Raw genomic sequence first — 19,726 nt, 5'->3', positions numbered from 1 at the left:
TTAGTCTCCACTCCTGCCCCCTCCCCCCCCCCAAAAATCCCTAGTTGCTAATGCTATGTGGGAGCAAAACATTGATAAGACCAAGGCCTCTGTGGCCCACCCTGTTCCAATGTGCAAAATATTCCAATTGAATGCACGTTTCTCGACTTTAAAGAAGGCTCTTATAGAGAAGGCTTAATGTATCTGATCAGTGCCTCTGCTCTCAATTGTGGTATGCAGCCAATATCACCTGTTAGTCCATCTATAGGCAGAGCATAAACTAGTTCTTTGTCAGTAACTATACAACACAGCAAAATATAGCTACAGAGTTAAGGGTTGTTTCAGACTGCAGAATTTGCATAAATTGAATGATAACCCAACCTTGTGCATATGAAGTGCACATAACACCTCAAGATTTCATGCATCTTACCTGCTGCACAGGATTTAGCATATCTGGTGTTTCTTTACCCCAATAACACTTCACAACATGCCCTTCTATGGTAGTACCATTGACAGACACAATTGCATGGGCAGCACTTTCATGGGAATTAAACCTGTCCAAACATGAATCAAAACAGATACTGATTAGAAACAAGGAGGAAAAATTAGGTTCTTACCTTGGTAATTTTCTTTCCTTTAGTCATAGCAGATGAAGCCATTACATATGGGTTGTGTCCATCATCCAGCAGGGGAGATAGAGAGCACAACTTTTCCACAGTGCCCATGGCCAGCTAGCTCCACTGCCTCTTCAGTATTTGAAGCTTCCAAAGCAGTAGGGCAAACCGCAATGGGAATAAACATGAACTTTCCTCACAGCGAACGATGGCCCCTTAACATTCCTGGAGGGAATGGACTCATCCTCCTATAAGTGAACATGAATCCTGAAGACTGTTTTCCAACTTTCTCCCAAGGAAGGAACTTCAGGAAACAAGAACAGAACCTGAAACAGATTCACAGCATACAGACAATCGGGAGGGCTCATGGCTTCATCTGCTATGACTAAAGGAAAGAAAATTACCAAAGTAAGAACCTAATTTTCTCTTCCTTGTCATCAAGCAGATGAAGCCATTACGTATGGGATGTAACAAAGCAATCCCTATATAGGGTGGGAACAGGTCACATCACGTGCTAGCACTTGTGCTCCAAAACGCGCATCCCTCCTAGCAGCCACATCCACCCTGTAATGTCGGGCAAAAGAGAGCTTAGAAGCCCATGTTGCTGCACTGCATATCTCATGACGAGAAAGTGCTCCAGTTTCAGCCCAAGAAGAAGAAATTGCTCTGGTAGAATGCACCGTGAAGGCTACAGGCGGAGGACCGGCCGGCAAGCAGATAAGCTGAAAAGATAGTTTCTTTGAGCCAGCGGGCAATAGTGGCTTTAGACGCTGGAGACCCTCTGCGAGGACCTGATAGCAAAACAAACAGATGATCATAGATCCTGAAATAGATAGTAACTCGCAGATACTGCAGCAGAGTCTGCGCACATCCAACAGCTGCAACTGCCCAAAAGATTCTGGAAACTCCTCCTTATCAAAGGAGGGCAAGAAAATAGGCTGGTTTAGGTGAAACGCTGAAACCACCTCTTAGGCATGAAGGAAGGCACGGTCCGAACCGTGACCCCGGACTCAGAATTGCAAGAAATGGATCTCTATAGGACAGCACCTGGAGACTCTGACACCCGTCTCGCCGAAGTAAGGCCACAAGAAAAACGGCCTTTAGTGTCAAATCTTTCTCCGATGCTCGCCAAAGCGGCTCAAAAGGAGAAGCCTGCAGGGCTTTAAAAACTAGCCCGAGGTTCCAAGCTGGACAGGGTGCTCGCACGGAAGGCCGGAGCCGAAGCACCCCACTAGGAAACCGTGCCACATCTGGATGAACAGCTAAAGACACGCCTTCAACCTTACCACGCTGCCACTTGCACCCGCAGGGAATTATAGGCCAAGCCTATTTGTACACCATCCTGCAAAAAGTCCAGAATCGGCGAGACAGGAGCCCGCATGTGTGTGATCGCTTTTGAAGCACACCAAGACTCAAACTGGCGCCAAATCCTGGCATAAGCCATGGAAGTGGAACACTTGCGGGCCTGCAGGAGAGTGGAAATGACTGTTTGAATAGCCTTTGTCCGTCAATTGCGCCCTCTCAACCGCCATGCCATAAGACCAAAGCAGCAGGCGTCCTCCATGGCTACCGGGCCCTGTGACAACAGGTTCGGTACCAGAGGTAAAGGAAGGGGAGCCTCCACTAGCATCTGTCTAAGGTCCGCATACCAAGGCCTCCTGGGCCAATCCGGGGCAATGAGGACCACTTCTCCTGGGTGCAGCCGAATCCGCAGGAGCACGCGCCCTATCAAGGGCCACGGAGGGAACACATATAGTAGGCCCGGAGGCCAGGGCTGAGTCAAGGCATCCAACCCTGCCGAGCGAGGATCTCTCCGTCTGCTGAAGCAGCACGGGACTTTGGCATTTGAACTTGTCGCCATAAGATCCATCACGGGCTTGCCCCATTTGGCACATATCTGCAGAAATACTTCGTCTGCTAGTTCGCATTCTGCTGGATCAATCTGATGCCTGCTTAGATAATTGGCTTGCACATTGCTCTGACCTGCAATGTGAGCTGCCGACAGAAACTGAAGATGCAGCTCGGCCCACTGCTGTCGTGTTGTCCGACATCACTCTGACAGCCAATCCTTCCAGGGTCACTTGAAAGGCCAGAAGAGCCAGAAACACCGCTTTCAACTCCAGGCGGTTGATGGACCACTCCGACTCCTCGGGTGTCCATAGACCCTGGGCATGCTTCCTCTTGCAATGTGCGCCCCAGCCCTTCAGGCTGGCATCTGTCACTACTAGACACCAATCGGGGAGCACCAGCGGCATTCCTCGCCGCAGCATGCTGTCTGAGAGCCACCACTCCATGCTGAGTCGGGCCGCAGGGAGCCAAGAAAGTCTGCATTGATAATCCTGAGAAACTGGAGACCATCTTTGAAGTAGGGAATACTGTAGAGGTCTCAGGTGCGCTCTCGCCCAGGGCACCACTTTCAACGTGGCTGTCATCGATCCCAGCAGCTGGACAATGTCCCAAGCTCGCGAGCGGGGCATCCTCAGGAGCAGACGGACCTGATTCTGAAGCTTGCACCGCCTTAGCTCGGGTAGGTATACATAGCTCGAGTGTGTCGAACCTGGCCCCCAAATATTCTAGAGATTGCGAGGGGGTCAGGTGACTTTTGGCCATATTGATGTCCCAGCCTAGAGATTGAAGTACTGAGACCACTCTGGCTGTAGCTTGATAGCTCTCTGTTACAGAGTCTGCTCTGATGAGCCAGTCGTCTAGGTACGGGTGAACCCTGATACCTTCTCGCCTGAGCAAAGCAGCTACTACCACCATTACCTTCAAAAAGGTTTGGGGAGCTGTGGCGAGGCCAAAAGGCAAGGCCCAGAACTGGAAATGCTTTCCCAACACCGCAAACCTCAGAAACCTCTGGTGCGGGGGCCAAAATTGGTATGTGCAAGCTTCTTTCAGGTCTAGAAGCGTGAGAAACTCTCCTGGCTGTACCGCAGCAATGACGGAGCGCAGGGTTTCCATGTGGAAATGCCGCACTCTCAGGGACTTGTTTAATTCTTTTAAGTCCAGAATAGGGCGAAAAGACCCACCTTTTCACGGCACCACAAAGTAGATGGAGTATCGGCCGTAGCCGTGTTCGGCGGGAGGTACCGGGGGGACACGGCCCCTAACTGAATCAGACCTTGCAAAGTCTCCTCTACCGCCACCCGTTTGGCAGCAGAACCGCATCGGGACTCCACAAACATGTCTCTTACTGGGGCGTTGAATTCTGTTCTGTAGCCATCTCTGATCAGGTCCAGAACCCACTGATCTGAGGAAATACTGGCCCACTCCTCGGCAAGAGGGATGACAGGAAGCGAGGAGGGGGCCGGCGCACCATCATTGAGAGGGTCACCCCTGAACTCCAGGCCTAGAGCCGGTGGCTGCGGAACGCTTGTCCGAGCAAAAGGACCTCCTCTGCTGAAAATGGGCACGAGAAGTGAACCCAGCAGAACGCCCTGGGCGGTACCTTCTAGTTTCACGGAAGCGAGGTCTATAAGAGGAGTGGACCGCCTGGCCCTTGGAGGAATGCCTCGGCCTACAGTGGTGGAAATAAGTATTTGATCCCTTGCTGATTTTGTAAGTTTGCCCACTGACAAAGACATGAGCAGCCCATAATTGAAGGGTAGGTTATTGGTAACAGTGAGAGATAGCACATCACAAATTAAATCCGGAAAATCACATTGTGGAAAGTATATGAATTTATTTGCATTCTGCAGAGGGAAATAAGTATTTGATCCCCCACCAACCAGTAAGAGATCTGGCCCCTACAGACCAGGTAGATGCTCCAAATCAACTCGTTACCTGCATGACAGACAGCTGTCGGCAATGGTCACCTGTATGAAAGACACCTGTCCACAGACTCAGTGAATAGGTCAGACTCTAACCTCTACAAAATGGCCAAGAGCAAGGAGCTGTCTAAGGATGTCAGGGACAAGATCATACACCTGCACAAGGCTGGAATGGGCTACAAAACCATCAGTAAGATGCTGGGCGAGAAGGAGACAACTGTTGGTGCCATAGTAAGAAAATGGAAGAAGTACAAAATGACTGTCAATCGACAAAGATCTGGGGCTCCACGCAAAATCTCACCTCGTGGGGTATCCTTGATCATGAGGAAGGTTAGAAATCAGCCTACAACTACAAGGGGGGGAACTTGTCAATGATCTCAAGGCAGCTGGGACCACTGTCACCACGAAAACCATTGGTAACACATTACGACATAACGGATTGCAATCCTGCAGTGCCCGCAAGGTCCCCCTGCTCCGGAAGGCACATGTGACGGCCCGTCTGAAGTTTGCCAGTGAACACCTGGATGATGCCGAGAGTGATTGAGAGAAGGTGCTGTGGTCAGATGAGACAAAAATTGAGCTCTTTGGCATGAACTCAACTCGCCGTGTTTGGAGGAAGAGAAATGCTGCCTATGACCCAAAGAACACCGTCCCCACTGTCAAGCATGGAGGTGGAAATGTTATGTTTTGGGGGTGTTTCTCTGCTAAGGGCACAGGACTACTTCACCGCATCAATGGGAGAATGGATGGGGCCATGTACCGTACAATTCTGAGTGACAACCTCCTTCCCTCCGCCAGGGCCTTAAAAATGGGTCGTGGCTGGGTCTTCCAGCACGACAATGACCCAAAACATACAGCCAAGGCAACAAAGGAGTGGCTCAGGAAGAAGCACATTAGGGTCATGGAGTGGCCTAGCCAGTCACCAGACCTTAATCCCATTGAAAACTTATGGAGGGAGCTGAAGCTGCGAGTTGCCAAGCGACAGCCCAGAACTCTTAATGATTTAGAGATGATCTGCAAAGAGGAGTGGACCAAAATTCCTCCTGACGTGTGTAAACCTCATCATCAACTACAGAAGACGTCTGACCGCTGTGCTTGCCAACAAGGGTTTTGCCACCAAGTATTAGGTCTTGTTTGCCAGAGGGATTAAATACTTATTTCCCTCTGCAGAATGCAAATAAATTCATATACTTTCCACAATGTGATTTTCCGGATTTAATTTGTGATGTGCTATCTCTCACTGTTACCAATAACCTACCCTTCAATTATGGGCTGCTCATGTCTTTGTCAGTGGGCAAACTTACAAAATCAGCAAGGGATCAAATACTTATTTCCACCACTGTATCTTCTGGGGTTTAGGATCTCCCAGGCCTTTAACAATTTTTTTTTCCAACTCCTCACCAAATAGAAGGCCTTGAAAGGGCAACTTCACCAACCTTTGCTTAGAGGCCATGTCCGCTGCCCAATGTCGTAGCCAAATAAGACGGTGAGCCGCCACTGCTACTGCCATTTGTTTAGCCGAAGCTCTGACAATATCATAAAGGGCATCAGCCAAAAAGGACAAGGCCGACTCCAGCCGCGGAGCCACATCCGAGAAGGGCTCCGCTCCATCTCCGGGCTGTTCCACTGCCTGTTGCAACCACACCAGGCAGGCTCTAGCAGCATAACAACTGCATGCAGACGCCTGAACAGTAAGACCTGCAATTTCAAAGGACCGTTTAAGTGCTGCTTCCAGCCTACGGTCTTGTATATCCTTCAGAGCAACTCCTCCTTCACAGGGAGGGTAGTTCTCTTTGGACTAGGGCACTCTACTTAGGCCTTGCACTAAGCTGAGACAAATGCTCCTCACGCAGACGGTATAATGGCCCCATAGCCCTGGACACTTTCAAAGGTCCCTCGGGGTCAGCCCACTGAGCGGAAATAAGCTCTTGGATGGAGTCTTGCAAAGGAAAGGCTCGAGCAGGCTTTTTGGTACTAGCCATCCTAGGATTCACAGAGGAGGCCGTGCCACTGTCAGGCTCTCAATAGAAAGGACCTGTAGGGCATCTGAACTAAGCGCTGGCGCTCATCCGCTGGAAACTCCCTCACCGCGGAGGGATCATCCAGATCCTGTGGTAATTCTGCACCTGACTCTGGCTCCTCAGACCAGAAGGCCCTGCCATAACTCTCCTCCCGAATCCTCACAGCCCGACCACGAGGGGGGGGGGGGGGGGGGGAACGGAGGTGCACCACAATCTGAAGGGAATTACCCCTTCTACGCTTTTCTTATGCAATTATCAGGGAAAATAGCCTCAGCGGGCAAATCCCAGGCCAGAATCCACCTGGGGGGGGGGGGGGGGGGGGGGGGACGACGACGACGACGACAATAGAAGGGGCCTTAGACGACCCTTGAGGGAGAGCTCTTTTCTGCATGTATGCTTTATGCAATAATAACACAAAATCAGGGGAGAAAAAACTCGCCCTGGGCACCCAGATCCCGTCCGGGGCTAGCCGCTCCCTGAATAGCCTCAATTCAAGGTCCCCCCCCCCCCCCCGGGGCTCTCTCTCTACGGAGGCCGCGCCATGCAGAGAATTCAAAATGGCGTCTGCTGCCAGCTCTGAGTGGGAAGAATCATCGCTCACCATGCTCGGGCCGACTCTTACACCTGTACAGCACGATTTACAGAGCCCCGCTGCTGATTTGCGCTTGCCACACCGGGAACAGCGCTTTACATTCTCTGCAGCCATTGCCGAAAACGGCGGGAAAATTCAAAATGGCGGTTTCGCGCCAAAAACGCCCCGATCGTGGGCCCACCCCGGAGGAGTTAGAAAACACTCTTACCTCACCGGACAGAGTATCACAGCTCCGGTCCCATAGAAGGATCAAAGGAAAACCTGTTCCATTTTTTTTTTTTTTTAACGCTGTGAGGAAAGCAGAGGTAATAAGAACTCCAGAGGCTCAGATGAGTGGGAAAGGCGAACCAATGTGCCTGCATCCACTGAGTGGGAAAAGACAGGGAAGTGCAAGCTAATATGTCCACATCCACGGGGGCATGGGTAAGGCAGGGAAAGGGCTAACCTATGTGCCTTTAAAGTGAAGCTGCTATAGCCTCCAACACCCCGGCTAACAACTGGCAAGCCAGGAGCCACCCCCAGGCAGATTTTTGATGGAGCTCGAAGAAGCTGCAGCCACCCTGCTTGGGGAGATAGAGAATACTGAAGAGGCAGTGGTGCTGGCTGGCCATGAGGCACTATGAAAAGTTGAGTGCTCTCTATCTCCCCCTGCTGGTTGATGGACACAACCCATACGTAATGGCTTCATCTGCTTGATGACAAGGAAAATACCAATTAAATTTCCTTCCCTGGAAAAGGAGAAGGTAAGAAGCAAAAAGAGACCTTCAGTCAGAAAGCACACTCCGTAAAACAGATGCCCAGATAGACATAAAAATCCTCAAAACAAAGAGCTTTGATAAACAATTTCTCAAACTAACAATAATGTTAACATACCGTACAAAAGAATATCCTTTATCTGGGAAGACTCTAATTTCCATAATTTGTCCAAAAGTGAGAAGGTTTGTCGCATGAGTTGTTCTACAAAGGAAAAAAAGAATGTATGATCTATTATTTTCATTCTTCTATCTTCCTCTTACTTGTATTTCTTATAAAGTATATGGTCCTGCTGGCTAATATACTGTTTTCTTCCATGGATATCAGAAGTCTTATGCCATCAAGCTGATTTCATTGATTTTTTTTTTTTTTTTGGACCCATCAGTTTTTCCCTGCTTCTTTTGAGATTTTTTTTCTCAGTAAGAAACAGGCCTAGGATCTGGTACCATGAGGTTTCATTTACAGCTACCCCTATTTTTATATATACTCCCAACTTACTGTTACTACATTAACAAGACTAACATACAGTCCTCCACCGGGGCCATATTTCAGGACTCCTTTCAGAACTATGCAATCATGGGCACTAATTCCAGTTACCAGAGTGCTTTAGTTATATTTCCCTCCCCCCTCCTTGCAACCCCACCTCCAAGGGTTATGAATGCAAATTTATCAGCCATCCCAATCAACCCTACGACTGCCTCAGCTAGGAACAGAGTTCAAGTTCCTTTGCAGCACTGCCACCAAGCTAGCCCCGTAAAACTTTTTAGTCAAACTTTGTTTCCTGTTCAAAAAGTAGTCCTTCAAGCTGCAGTTAATTAAAATACTAGAACAGTATGATCAAAACTAAAAGCAGGCTTACCTGTTAGTCCTGAAGTAACACCACCACAATATACAGTGCAGTTACTTGGGCTTGACTGATTTACAACCTCATCATAAGATAACTGTTTGGCATTTGCTATTAAGTAAAAAACAGATTATTTGCATTTTTAAACACTTTCAAATGGTGCCATTTTCACAAAAAGCTATGCTATAACAAAATACAAAAAAAAATCATACAATACGTTCATTAGATTGCTTTACAGACACATAATCCTGATTGTATACTGTTTTCTCAATAACGCATCAAGAATAGGAAATTAAATATTAGTGAAAAATAAAACCCTTGAACATAAGTCCTAGAACTTCTTTCCAACGTGTTACTTATAGAGTGAAAAAGCTGGTATGTATGGCAGAGAAACAAGGTCAATGTTAAATAAACAAAGGAAGCAAAACGAAAGGTGCAACACAAGAAAATAGAGCCTCAAAACAAAGCAGGCCACAGCCACAAATGCTCATTTCTGTGCTTTTTTTGTAGAGGAGTGTGGTAGCCGTGTTAGTCACACTCTTAAGGTTATCAATAGAATCAAACAAAATAAAACATGGAAAGAAAATAAGATGATACCTTTTTTATTGGACTAACTTAATACATTTCTTGATAGCTTTCGAAGGTTGCCCTTCTTCGTCAGATCGGAATCAAGCCAAATGTGCTAGCTGACAGTGTATATAACTCCAAAAGTTTGTTCACAGTGAGATACTGAAGGTAACTTAAAACCATACAAGAACGTAAGACCTTTGAAGTCAGAATGATTGAATATTTTAACACCCAACAGAAAGGACCTTAACAGGACCTGGGGTTCTAGCCCATTATAAACCATAAAACTGTATGTCTCTGTGATCACCCCTCCCCTCACCTACCCACCCCAATCCTGTTAGATATCAATGATATGCTTTGAGTCCCCATGCATACCTCTGACCCACCTCATCTCCCACCCTGCTCAGACTATCATAGTAATGCTTGAATGTTTTCAGTTATATACACTGTCAGCTAGCACATTTGCTTATTTCCGATCTGACGAAGAAGGGCAACCTTCGAAAGCTAATCAAGAAATGTATTAAGTTATGTCCAATAAAAAAGGTATCATCTTATTTTCTTTTCCATGTTTTATTTTGTTTGATGTGCTTTTTTTGGAAACCTGGGCCTGGCCAACACAATCCTGCAGAACTTCACAAGGCCTCAAATTTACATTCATTTAGATGATCATTTTTTTTTATTAGCTACAGAACAGTTTTGTTTTTAAGTAAGAAATACACAAAATCAACTAACCCAAAGCACATATTAAAATGATTAACACACACAACTACATTCAAATGTTACTCTTCGGGGCTGGAGGTTTTCGGGTTGCCAGTTTGTTCGGATTTGTCTCCCCCCCAAGCCAATGGCCACCATTCTGCTGGATGGCATTCTCTGCATCCTGTCAACAAGCATTGAGAAATCGAATAAAGTTCAGTACAAAATAAACAATACTATACTGAGCTGAGGACACACTTCGAAAATGCACAAGACAAGAGGAGAACCATATGGTACAGCTAGGGTTTACTATTGAGGGCAAGATGAAATTAGTTCTCCGAGGACAAGCAGGCTGCTTGTTCTCACGACTGGGTGACGTCCGCGGCAGCCCCCACCAACCGGAAAGAAGCTTCGCGGGACGGTCGGCACGCAGGGCACGCCCACCGAGCATGCGCGGCCGTCTTCCCGCCCAGTGCGCGACCGCTCCCGCCAGTTACTTTTTTTCCGCGACTGGAGAGAGTGTGCAATTGCCTCTCTCCTGTTCAGCCGCCGGATTTTTCGACCGCGTTTACGCGGATCGTCGCTTTTGGATTCCCGTTCGGTTTCCTCTTTTCTTTTCTTTTGTATTGTTTAAAAAAATAAAAAAAAGGGATTCGCGCGTGTGGAGCACGCGCTCCCCTTTTCCCTCGCTTCTAGCGGGGACGCACGTTGCGGCCTAGTGGCCGCTCGGGCGGTTTGTTTTTTCGTGGTGTGATTTTAGCCACCATTGCCGACTTTGACTTCGCGACGCGATTTTTTCCGTCGATGTCCTCGAAGGTCCCGAGTGGATTTAAAAAGTGTGGTCGCTGCGGCCGCGCCGATCTCGCAGACCGACACCCACGATTGGTGCCTCCAGTGCCTCGGTGCCGGAGCACAATCTCAAGTCGTGTGCTTTGTGTCTCGGTCTCCGGAACGGACTCAGGTTGCGAGGCAAGTTTAAGGGACCGTCTTTTTGGAACTTGCGCCGGCCCCTCGACGTCGACCTCGGCGGCATCGGTATCGAAGGGGCCGGTTCTTCGGTACCAGGTATCGATGCCCGAGACATCGGCACCGATGGCAGGACCCCAGGAGAACAGGTCCGTCGGCCCGCGGTGAGAGTGGGGTTGAGAGGCCGCGTGGGCCAGTCGGCCCCGGTCACTCCCTCAGCTCGTGAGCCACGGGACCGAACCCTGTCGGACCCGGTACCTCGAGACCGAGGGGGATCGACCCTCCTCCTCCTCATGCCCTCCGGCGCCGGTGACGTGCAACGGAAAAAAGGACAAAAAGCCGCCGTCACAGGGAGCCCTCGGTGCACCCTGAAGAGGAGTCGACGCCGAAGCGTCATCGCAGAGAGGAGAGATCTCCGTCGGTGGTGGAGGTACCGACGCGTCGGGGTTCCGGCACCTCGGTGCCGTCTCCTGGCCCCCAGAAGCTTCTGGCACCGACACCCTTACCGGCCCCACCGCCTTTCCCGGCAGCGGGCCTGGACGAGTGCCTCAGAGCCATCCTTCCGGGGATCTGGAAGGGCTGATGCGCCAGGCTGTGCCGGCGTCGGGGGTGCTTGCGCCCCCGACGCCGATGACTGTGGCGCCGGCGAGCTCTAGCCCGGCGCCGGGGCTGCGGACACCGCCGCCGCTTGCGGTGCGGTCTCGACCGCCACGCAGGTGGAGTCCCCGTCGACGTCGATGGAGGGAGCTCCGTCCCCGCCGGCGCGGGAGTCCACCGCTCGACGACACCGAGACCTCGGTGCCTCGACGTCGAGCCGGGCCGGTACCGGACTCAGCTACATGAGCTAATGTCCGATACCGAGGATGAGGACTCGTGGGGGGAAGAGGAGGACCCGAGATATTTCTCCTCAGAGGAGTCTACGGGCCTTCCCTCGGACCCCACGCCGTCACCGGAGAGGAAACTCTCCCCTCCTGAGAGTCTCTCCTTTGCCTCCTTTGTGCGGGATATGTCTATCAGCATTCCCTTCCCCGTGGTCTCTGTGGAAGAGCCGAGGGCGAGATGCTCGAGGTCCTCGACTATCCATCACACCTAGAGAGTCCTCAACGGTACCGCTGCACAATGTCCTGAAGGAGACGCTGCTTCGGAACTGGGTGTGCGACCATTAAACTAACCCCACCATTCCCAAGAAAGCAGAGTCCCAGTACAGGATCCACTCTGACCCAGAGCTCATGCGGCCCCAGTTGCCCCATGACTCAGCGGTTCGTGGATTCTGCTCTCAAGAGGGCACGGAGTTCGATGGATACCGCCTCGGGCCCCGGGGCGGGAGTCTCGCACTCTGGACTCGTTTGGGAGGAAGGCCTACCAATCCTCCATGCTCGTGACCCGCATCCAATCCTACCTGCTCTATATGAGCATCCACATGCGGACCAATGTGCAACAGCTGGCGGACCTGGTCGATAAGCTCCCGCCGGAGCAGTCCAGGCCATATCAGGAGGTGGTCAGGCAGCTGAAGGCGTGCAGAAAGTTCCTGTCCAGGGGGATTTTTGACACCTGTGACGTGGCATCTCGTGCTGCGGCCCAAGGTATAGTGATGCGCAGGCTCTCATGGCTGCGTGCCTCTGACCTGGACAACCGCACCCAGCAGAGACTGGCTGACGTCCCTTGCCGGGGGGATAACATTTTTGGTGAGAAGGTCGAGCAGATGGTTGACCAACTGCATCAGCGGGAAACCGCTCTCGACAAGCTCTCCCACCGGGGCGCCTTCAGCACCCGCCCCCACGGGCGGGCGTTTTTTCCCGGGCCCGGCAGGCTGCACCCTATTCTTTTGCGAAGCGTAGGTACAACCAGCCGGCCCGAAGGCCTCGTCAGGCACAGGGACAGCCCCAGCGCGCTCGTTCCCGTCAACAGCGTGCGCCTAAGCAGCCCCCTGCGCCTCCACAGCAAAAGCCGGGGACGGGCTTTTGACTGGATCCACGGTAACATAGCCGCCCTACAAGTGTTCCGTACCGGACGACCTGCCGGTCGGAGGGAGGTTAAAATTCTTTCACCAAAGGTGGCCTCTCATAACCTCCGCACGGTGGGTTCTCCCAATAGTGCGGGCGGAATACGCCCTGAATTTGGCCTCCCTGCCTCCAAATTGTCCTCCGGGAGCTCAGTCTTTTCAGCTCCCATCACAAGCAGGTACTTGCAGAGGAACTCTCCGCCCTTCTCAGCGCCAATGCGGTCGAGCCCGTACCACCCGGGCAGGAAGGGCAGGGTTCTATTCCAGGTACTTCCTTGTGGAAAAGACAACAGGGGGGATGCGTCCCATCCTAGACCTGAGAGGCCTGAACAAATTCCTGGTCAAAGAAAAGTTCAGGATGCTTTCCTTGGGCACCTCTTCTGCCAATGATTCAGAAAAACGATTGGCTATGTTCCCTGGATTTAAAGGACGCACACACTCACATCCCGATACTGCCAGCTCACAGACAGTATCTCAGATTCCGCCTGGGCGCACGGCACTTTCAGTATTGTGTGCTGCCCTTTGGGCTCGCCTCTGCCCCACGAGTGTTTACAAAGTGCCTCGTGGTGGTAGCGGCCTACCTGCGCAAGCTGGGAGTGCACGTGTTCCCATATCTCGACGATTGGCTGGTCAAGAACACCTCGGAGGCAGGAGCCCTCCGGTCCATGCAGTGCACTATTCAACTTCTGGAGCTGCTGGGGTTTGTGATAAATTACCCAAGTCCCATCTCCAGCCAACTCAGTCTCTGGAATTCATAGGAGCGCTGCTGACTTCCCAGACGGCTCAGGCCTACCTTCCCGAAGCGAGGGCCACCAATCTCTTGGCCCTGGCTTCGCAGACCAGAGCGTCTCAGCAGATCACGGCTCGGCCGATGTTGGAGACTTCTGGGTCATTGGCCTCCACAGTTCATGTGACTCCCATGGCCGTCTTCACATGAGATCTGCTCAATGGACCCTAGCTTCCCAGTGGTTCCAAGCCACCGGGAATCTAGAGGATGTCATCGCCCTCTCCACCAGTTGCCGCACTTCACTGCTCTGGTGGACCATACGGACCCAATTTGACCCTGGGACGTCCATTCCAAATTCCGCAGCCCACGAAAGTGCTGACAACGGATGCATCTCGCCTGGGTGGGGAGCCCATGTCGACTGGGCTTCACACCAGGGTATGTGGTCCCTCCAGGAAAAGGATCTGCAGATCAACCTCCTGGAGCTCCGAGCGATCTGGAACGCACTGAAGGCTTTCAGAGATAGGCTGTCCTGCCAAATTATCAAATTCGGAACAGACAATCAGGTGCAATGTATTACGTCAACAAGCAGGGGGCACCGGATCTCGCCCCCTGTGTCAGGAAGCCGTCGGATGTGGCGCTGGGCATGCCGGCACAGCATGCTTCTCCAAGCCACGTACCTGGCAGGCGGTAAACAACAGTCTGGCCGACAGACTGAGCAGAGTCATGCAACCGCACGAGTGGTCGCTCCATTCCAGAGTGGTACGCAAGATCTTCCGAGAGTGGGGCACCCCCTCGGTGGATCTTTTCGCCTCTCAGACCAACCACAAGCGCCTCTGTTCTGTTCCAGACTTCAGACACACGGCAGGCTAGCGTCAGATGCCTTTCTCCTTCATTGGGGGACCGGCCTCCTGTATGCTTATCCTCCCATACCTTGGTGGGGAAGACCTTACTGAACTCAAGCCAGACCGAGGCACCATGATTCTGATAGCGCCCTTTTGGCCCCGTCAGATCTGGTTCCCTCTTCTTCTGGAGTTGTCCTCCGAAGAACCGTGGAGATTGGAGTGTTTTCCGACTCTCATTTCGCAGAACGACGGAGCGTTGCTGCATCCAACCTTCAATCCCTGGCTCTCACGGCTGGATGTTGAGGGCGTAGACTTCGCTGCGTTGGGTCTGTCTGAGGGTGTCTCCGGGTCTTGCTTGCCTCTAGGAAGGATTCCACTAAAAGAGTTACTTTTTCAAGTGGAGGAGGTTTGTCGTCTGGTGTGAGAGCAAGGCCCTAGAACCTCGTTCTTGCCCTGCACAGAACCTGCTTGAATACCTTCTGCACTTATCGGAGTCTGGCCTCAAGACCAACTCAGTAAGGAATCACCTTAGTGCGATTAGTGCTTACCATTATCGTGTGGAAGGTAAAGCCATCTCTGGAGAGCCTTTAGTCGTTCGATTCATGAGAGGTTTGCTTTTGTCAAAGCCCCCTATCAAGCCTCCTACTGTGTCATGGGATCTCAACGTCGTCCTCACCAAGCTGATGAACCTCCTTTTGAGCCACTGAATACCTGCCATCTGAAGTACTTGACCTGGAAGGTCATTTTCTTGGTGGCAGTTACTTCAGCTCGTAGGGTCCGTGAGCTTCCCGCCCTGGTAGCTCATGCTCCATATACAAATTTCATCACAACAGAGTAGTGCTCCGCACCCACCCAAAAGTTCCTGCCGAAGGTGGTGTCGGAGTTCCATCTAACAGTCAATTGTCTTGCCAACATTCTTCCCCAGGCCGCATACCCGCCCTGCTGAACGTCAGTTGCACACATTGGACTGCAAGAGAGCATTGGCCTTCTAACTGGAGCAGACACAGCCCAACAGACAGTCCGCCCAATTGTTTATTTCCTTCGACCCTAACAGGCTAGGGGTCGCTTGTCGGGAAACGCACCATCTCTAATTGGCTAGCAGATTGCATTCCTTCACTTACGCCCAGGCTGGGCTGACTCTGAGGGTCATGTCACGGCTCATAGTGTCAGAGCCATGGCAGCGTCGGTGGCCCACTTGGAAGTCAGCCACTATTGAAGGATCTGCAAGCTGCGACGTGGTCACTGTCCACACATTCACATCTCATACTGCCTCCAGCAGGATACCCGACGCGCAGTCGGTTCGGGCAGTCGGTGCTGCAGAATCTGTTTGGGGTGTAAATCCAACTCCACCCTCCAGGACCCGAATTTATTCTGGTCAGGCTGCACTCTCAGTTAGTTGTTCTTCGTAGGTCATTTCTGTTGTACCCTCGCCGTTGCGAGGTTCAATTGACCTGGGTTATTGTTTTGAGTGAGCCTGAGAGCTAGGGATACCCCAGTCGTGAGAACAAGCAGCCTGCTTGTCCTCGGAGAAGGGTATGATACATACCTGTAGCAGTTGTTCTCCGAGGACAGCAGGCTGATTGTTCTCACCTACCCTCCCTCCTCCCCTTTGGAGTTGTGTTTCATACTGTATTGCTTGTCATTCAACTGGCGGGAGCGGTCGCGCACGGGCGGGAAGACGGCCCGCGCATGCGCGGTGGGCGTGCCCTGCGTGCCGACCGTCCCGCCGAAGCTTCTTCCGGTTGGTGGGGGCTGCCGCGGACGTCACCCAGTCGTGAGAACAATCAGCCTGCTGTCCTCGGAGAACAACTGCTACAGGTATGTATCATACCCTATCTTACCTGTCAATTAATTTCCTTTAGTACCTCCAAACCGGGCCAGACATTTGGGTTATACACTCCTACCAGCAGATGGCAAACTGAGAACTGCTGACCTCTGTGTGAGACCATAATAGTGCTACAGTCCCCAGCGAGTCAGTATTTCCTTAAAGCAGATGCACTAGATACCTGGCATCTCCTCATGAATGCTCAGCTCTAAACTCTAAAGTATATCACTTATATTTATCCTTTTTTTTTTTTTGGGTGGGACTGCAGTAGAGAGCTGCACGGCTTCCGTCCCGCGGGAATCCCGCGGAACCCGCGGGATTCCCGCGGGGACGGAGGCAGTTCCTGCGGGGTTCCGCGGGGATGGAAGCAGTTCTGCGGGGTTCCCGCGGGGACGGAGGCAGTTCCTGCAGGGTTCCCGCGGGGATGGAACCAGTTCTGTGGGCTTCCCGTGGAAGTGTAAGCTGCACCTGCACCAGCCTCTCATCTACCGAATACCAATTTATTTGAGTGCTGTCTCCTCCTCCTCTTCTTCTTTGCTTTAACAGCATAAATGTGGAAAGTCTTCCATTAAGGAGGTGGTAGAGTCACAAATGATGACGGAATTCAAAAAGGCGTGGGATGAACACAGAGGATCTCTAATTAGAAAATGGAAGTTATATAAAAGCTAACCTTAAATGGCTGCATGTGTGTGGATGTGTCAAGTGATACTTAGATGGCGACTCTGGCTGTGATGAACTAGAGCTGATACCTGGCAGACATATTTATATGTTCTGTGTCTCATACATGGCAATCTGGTGTAGGATGGGCTGGAAAGGGCTTAGACAGCAACTTCAGTGGCTGGAACATGAGGACAGTGCTGGACAGACTTTTACGGTCTGTGTCCCACAAATGAGAACATGAATAGGCTGGAGTGGGCTTCGATGGCAACTCCAGCAGTTGGAACATAAGGATGGAGCCAGATAGACTCCTGTAGTCTTTGTTCCAGACACACGAAAGAAAGACCATAATCAAGTATATAATATCACACTCGTTGATTTAATGATGAATTGATCATGAGTGTGAATTGATCATGAGTGTGACTATTGGGCAGAGTGGATGGACCGTTCAGGTCTATTTGCTGTCACTTACTTTGTTACTATTAATCCTCTTTGCTCCCAGGCTGGTGCACAGACCTCAGCTCTGACACAGGCACGAGAATCAGATGTCACCTGACCTACTGGCGCGTGCATGTGGCGGCCTCTCAGCACACAATCCCAGTGAATCAGAGACAAATCTTACATGTATGCACCAGTGTGTTCCAAGTTCCAACTTCCGGTCCGTCCTTGCCTACAGTGCTGTGGCTCAAATCCAGAAAGGGAGCTGACTGGAACTTTCTTTTATGTACTATTAAATTCTTGCGGGGACGGGTGGGGACGGGTTGGGATGGTTTAAATTTTTGCGGGGATGGGTGGGTACGGGTAAGATTCCAGCAGGGACGGGCGGGGATGGGTAGGATTTCTGTCCCCGTGCAACTCTCTAGACTGCAGCAGCAATAGATTCAAATGCAGTATATTACATGTCACCAAAAAACATAGCTCTTCTTGAAGATACCCATATTTTCAGACAGCATCTCAACAAAACTTGAAACCAGGGAAGGTTACGGACCATCTAGAGGGACTAAAGAAATGTACATTAGCAGTTAAGATCTAATTCACCTCCTTAGCAACCCCCCAGACTGGTCAGATGCTTGGGAAATACCAAAGCAGTAACCATAAGGGTGGGTCTCATCAGCCCTACAGATAAGATCCCTGCACCAAAAGCCACATCCTGTTTAGCCTGATCAACAACTTGATAGTGCTTCACAAAGGAATGGAAGGAGGACCAAACTTACAAATATCCAGCAGGGGAATAAAGATTTATCCATGAGGCCACCTGTCCTCTAAGTTGAGTGCTCCTTGAGGGTTTCTGGCACTGTCTGACCCTTAAGCATATATGCTGATAAAATGGCTTTTTAAATCCACTTAACAATGGTCGTCTTAGATGCCGTTTCACCTTTATTCTAGCCCCCAAAGAGGACATCCAAGTGGTCTAAGTGATGAAACTCTTCTGTCCTGTGTACATACTTGCACAGCACCCTAGGTTACCTCCTTCCTCTCAACACCAGCAAGCACAACGTTCTGGTTAACATGAAAGGGAGACACCATTTTTGAGAGGAAGGAAGGGACAAGACAAAAGCACTACCCTTTCTCCTGTAAAACACCAAGACTCTGCACAACATGATCTGAAACTGCTAAATTTTCCTGGCCAAAGAAATGGTGACTGGGAACACTGTCTTCAAAGTACATCCTTCAGAGTATTCTCTGCCAAGGGCTCGAAGGGAGATCTCATCAAGGCTGACAAAACAAGATTTAAAACCCAAGGCAAGACCCAAGGGTACTAGGGTAGTCAAATATGCTTAACCTCTCTCAGAAACTGCAGCACATCAGGATGCGACCAAAGCTCTGCCCCACACCAGGCCTCGATAACAAGGCAGCTCTGCCACCGGCACCCTAAGGGATGCAAGAGCCAGGCCCCTGTCTAAACCGTCCCATAAAAATATCCAAAATATCTGCTATGAAGGACTTCAAGAGAACCACATGCTGACCCAGACACCAGCCCTCAAATATGTGCCACACTCAAAAATAAGCCAGGGAAGTAGACCACTGTATTGACTTCAACAAGGTGGAAATTACCATGCCAGAACAGCCTCTCTTCCTCAAACGTGCCCTCTCAAGAGCCAGACCATAAGACAAAATAGAGACAGGTTCAGCATTCATACAGGGCCCTGCATCAACAGAGACTCTGACATTGGGAGCCTAGATGATGCTAACAACATCAGATCACCATACCATGGTCTCCCCAGCCAATCGATCCTTTGAATGCCCCAGCCTAGAATCGACCTAAGGGGGAAACACAAAGGAGACCGTGGGCCAGCCACAATTGGACTACGGTTGTTGATGCCTTCTGCGCCTCCCAAACCAGTCCCTTCCCAGAGTTCCTTTGCCCTGTAGGGTTATATTCTGGTAAACAAGAAACCTTGGTCTCCCTAAGAAGTGGTATTGGCTGACCAGCTCTGCAGCCATAAGGATCTCCAAGCCACTACAACCAGGGCCATAGACACAGTCAAGGTCCTAAGATCATAAAGCATGTTCGCCAAGAAAGAAGAACCCATCTCAATTTTGGAGACCTCATGATCCACAAAAACTGCCCCATCTGACTACCTGGACATCTGCCCAACAAGAACATGCCCTAGCCACCAAATCTCTGCAAATCATTGCTTGCTCGGCCAGCGTGGAAAAAGCTAAAACCTTTGCCTAATGAGTGCATTCATTCTACAGTCCACAGTTCCTTCAGGGATGTTCAGACATCCACTGGGATAGTCATCTTTTTTGTTACTGCGGAGACCACCTCATCCACCTGTGAGGGCTTTAAGGACGCTCTACCCTACTCTGAAATAGGATAAAGCCTCACCGTGGAACGTGTAATCTTGAACGGAGAATTTGGAGACA

The 19,726-nt window shown here is 50.7% G+C and overlaps 1 protein-coding gene across 1 annotated transcript in view; it reads right to left on the bottom strand.

Annotated features, from left to right (window-relative positions):
• TIA1 (TIA1 cytotoxic granule associated RNA binding protein) overlaps positions 1-19,726 on the bottom strand; it is a 104,766-nt gene that overhangs the window by 5,863 nt on the left and 79,177 nt on the right. Inside the window, 6 exon segments of the mRNA XM_030201899.1 lie at positions 410-533; positions 7,850-7,907; positions 7,910-7,933; positions 8,589-8,684; positions 9,911-9,920; positions 9,922-10,020. Coding sequence (XP_030057759.1) covers positions 410-533; positions 7,850-7,907; positions 7,910-7,933; positions 8,589-8,684; positions 9,911-9,920; positions 9,922-10,020 — 411 coding nt within the window.

Source organism: Microcaecilia unicolor, chromosome 4, assembly GCF_901765095.1.
Source record: "Microcaecilia unicolor chromosome 4, aMicUni1.1, whole genome shotgun sequence".
NCBI classification, from domain to species: Eukaryota; Metazoa; Chordata; class Amphibia; order Gymnophiona; family Siphonopidae; genus Microcaecilia; species Microcaecilia unicolor.
Note: the sequence above shows the minus strand (reverse complement) of the source record. Positions and strands in the feature narration are given on the sequence as shown.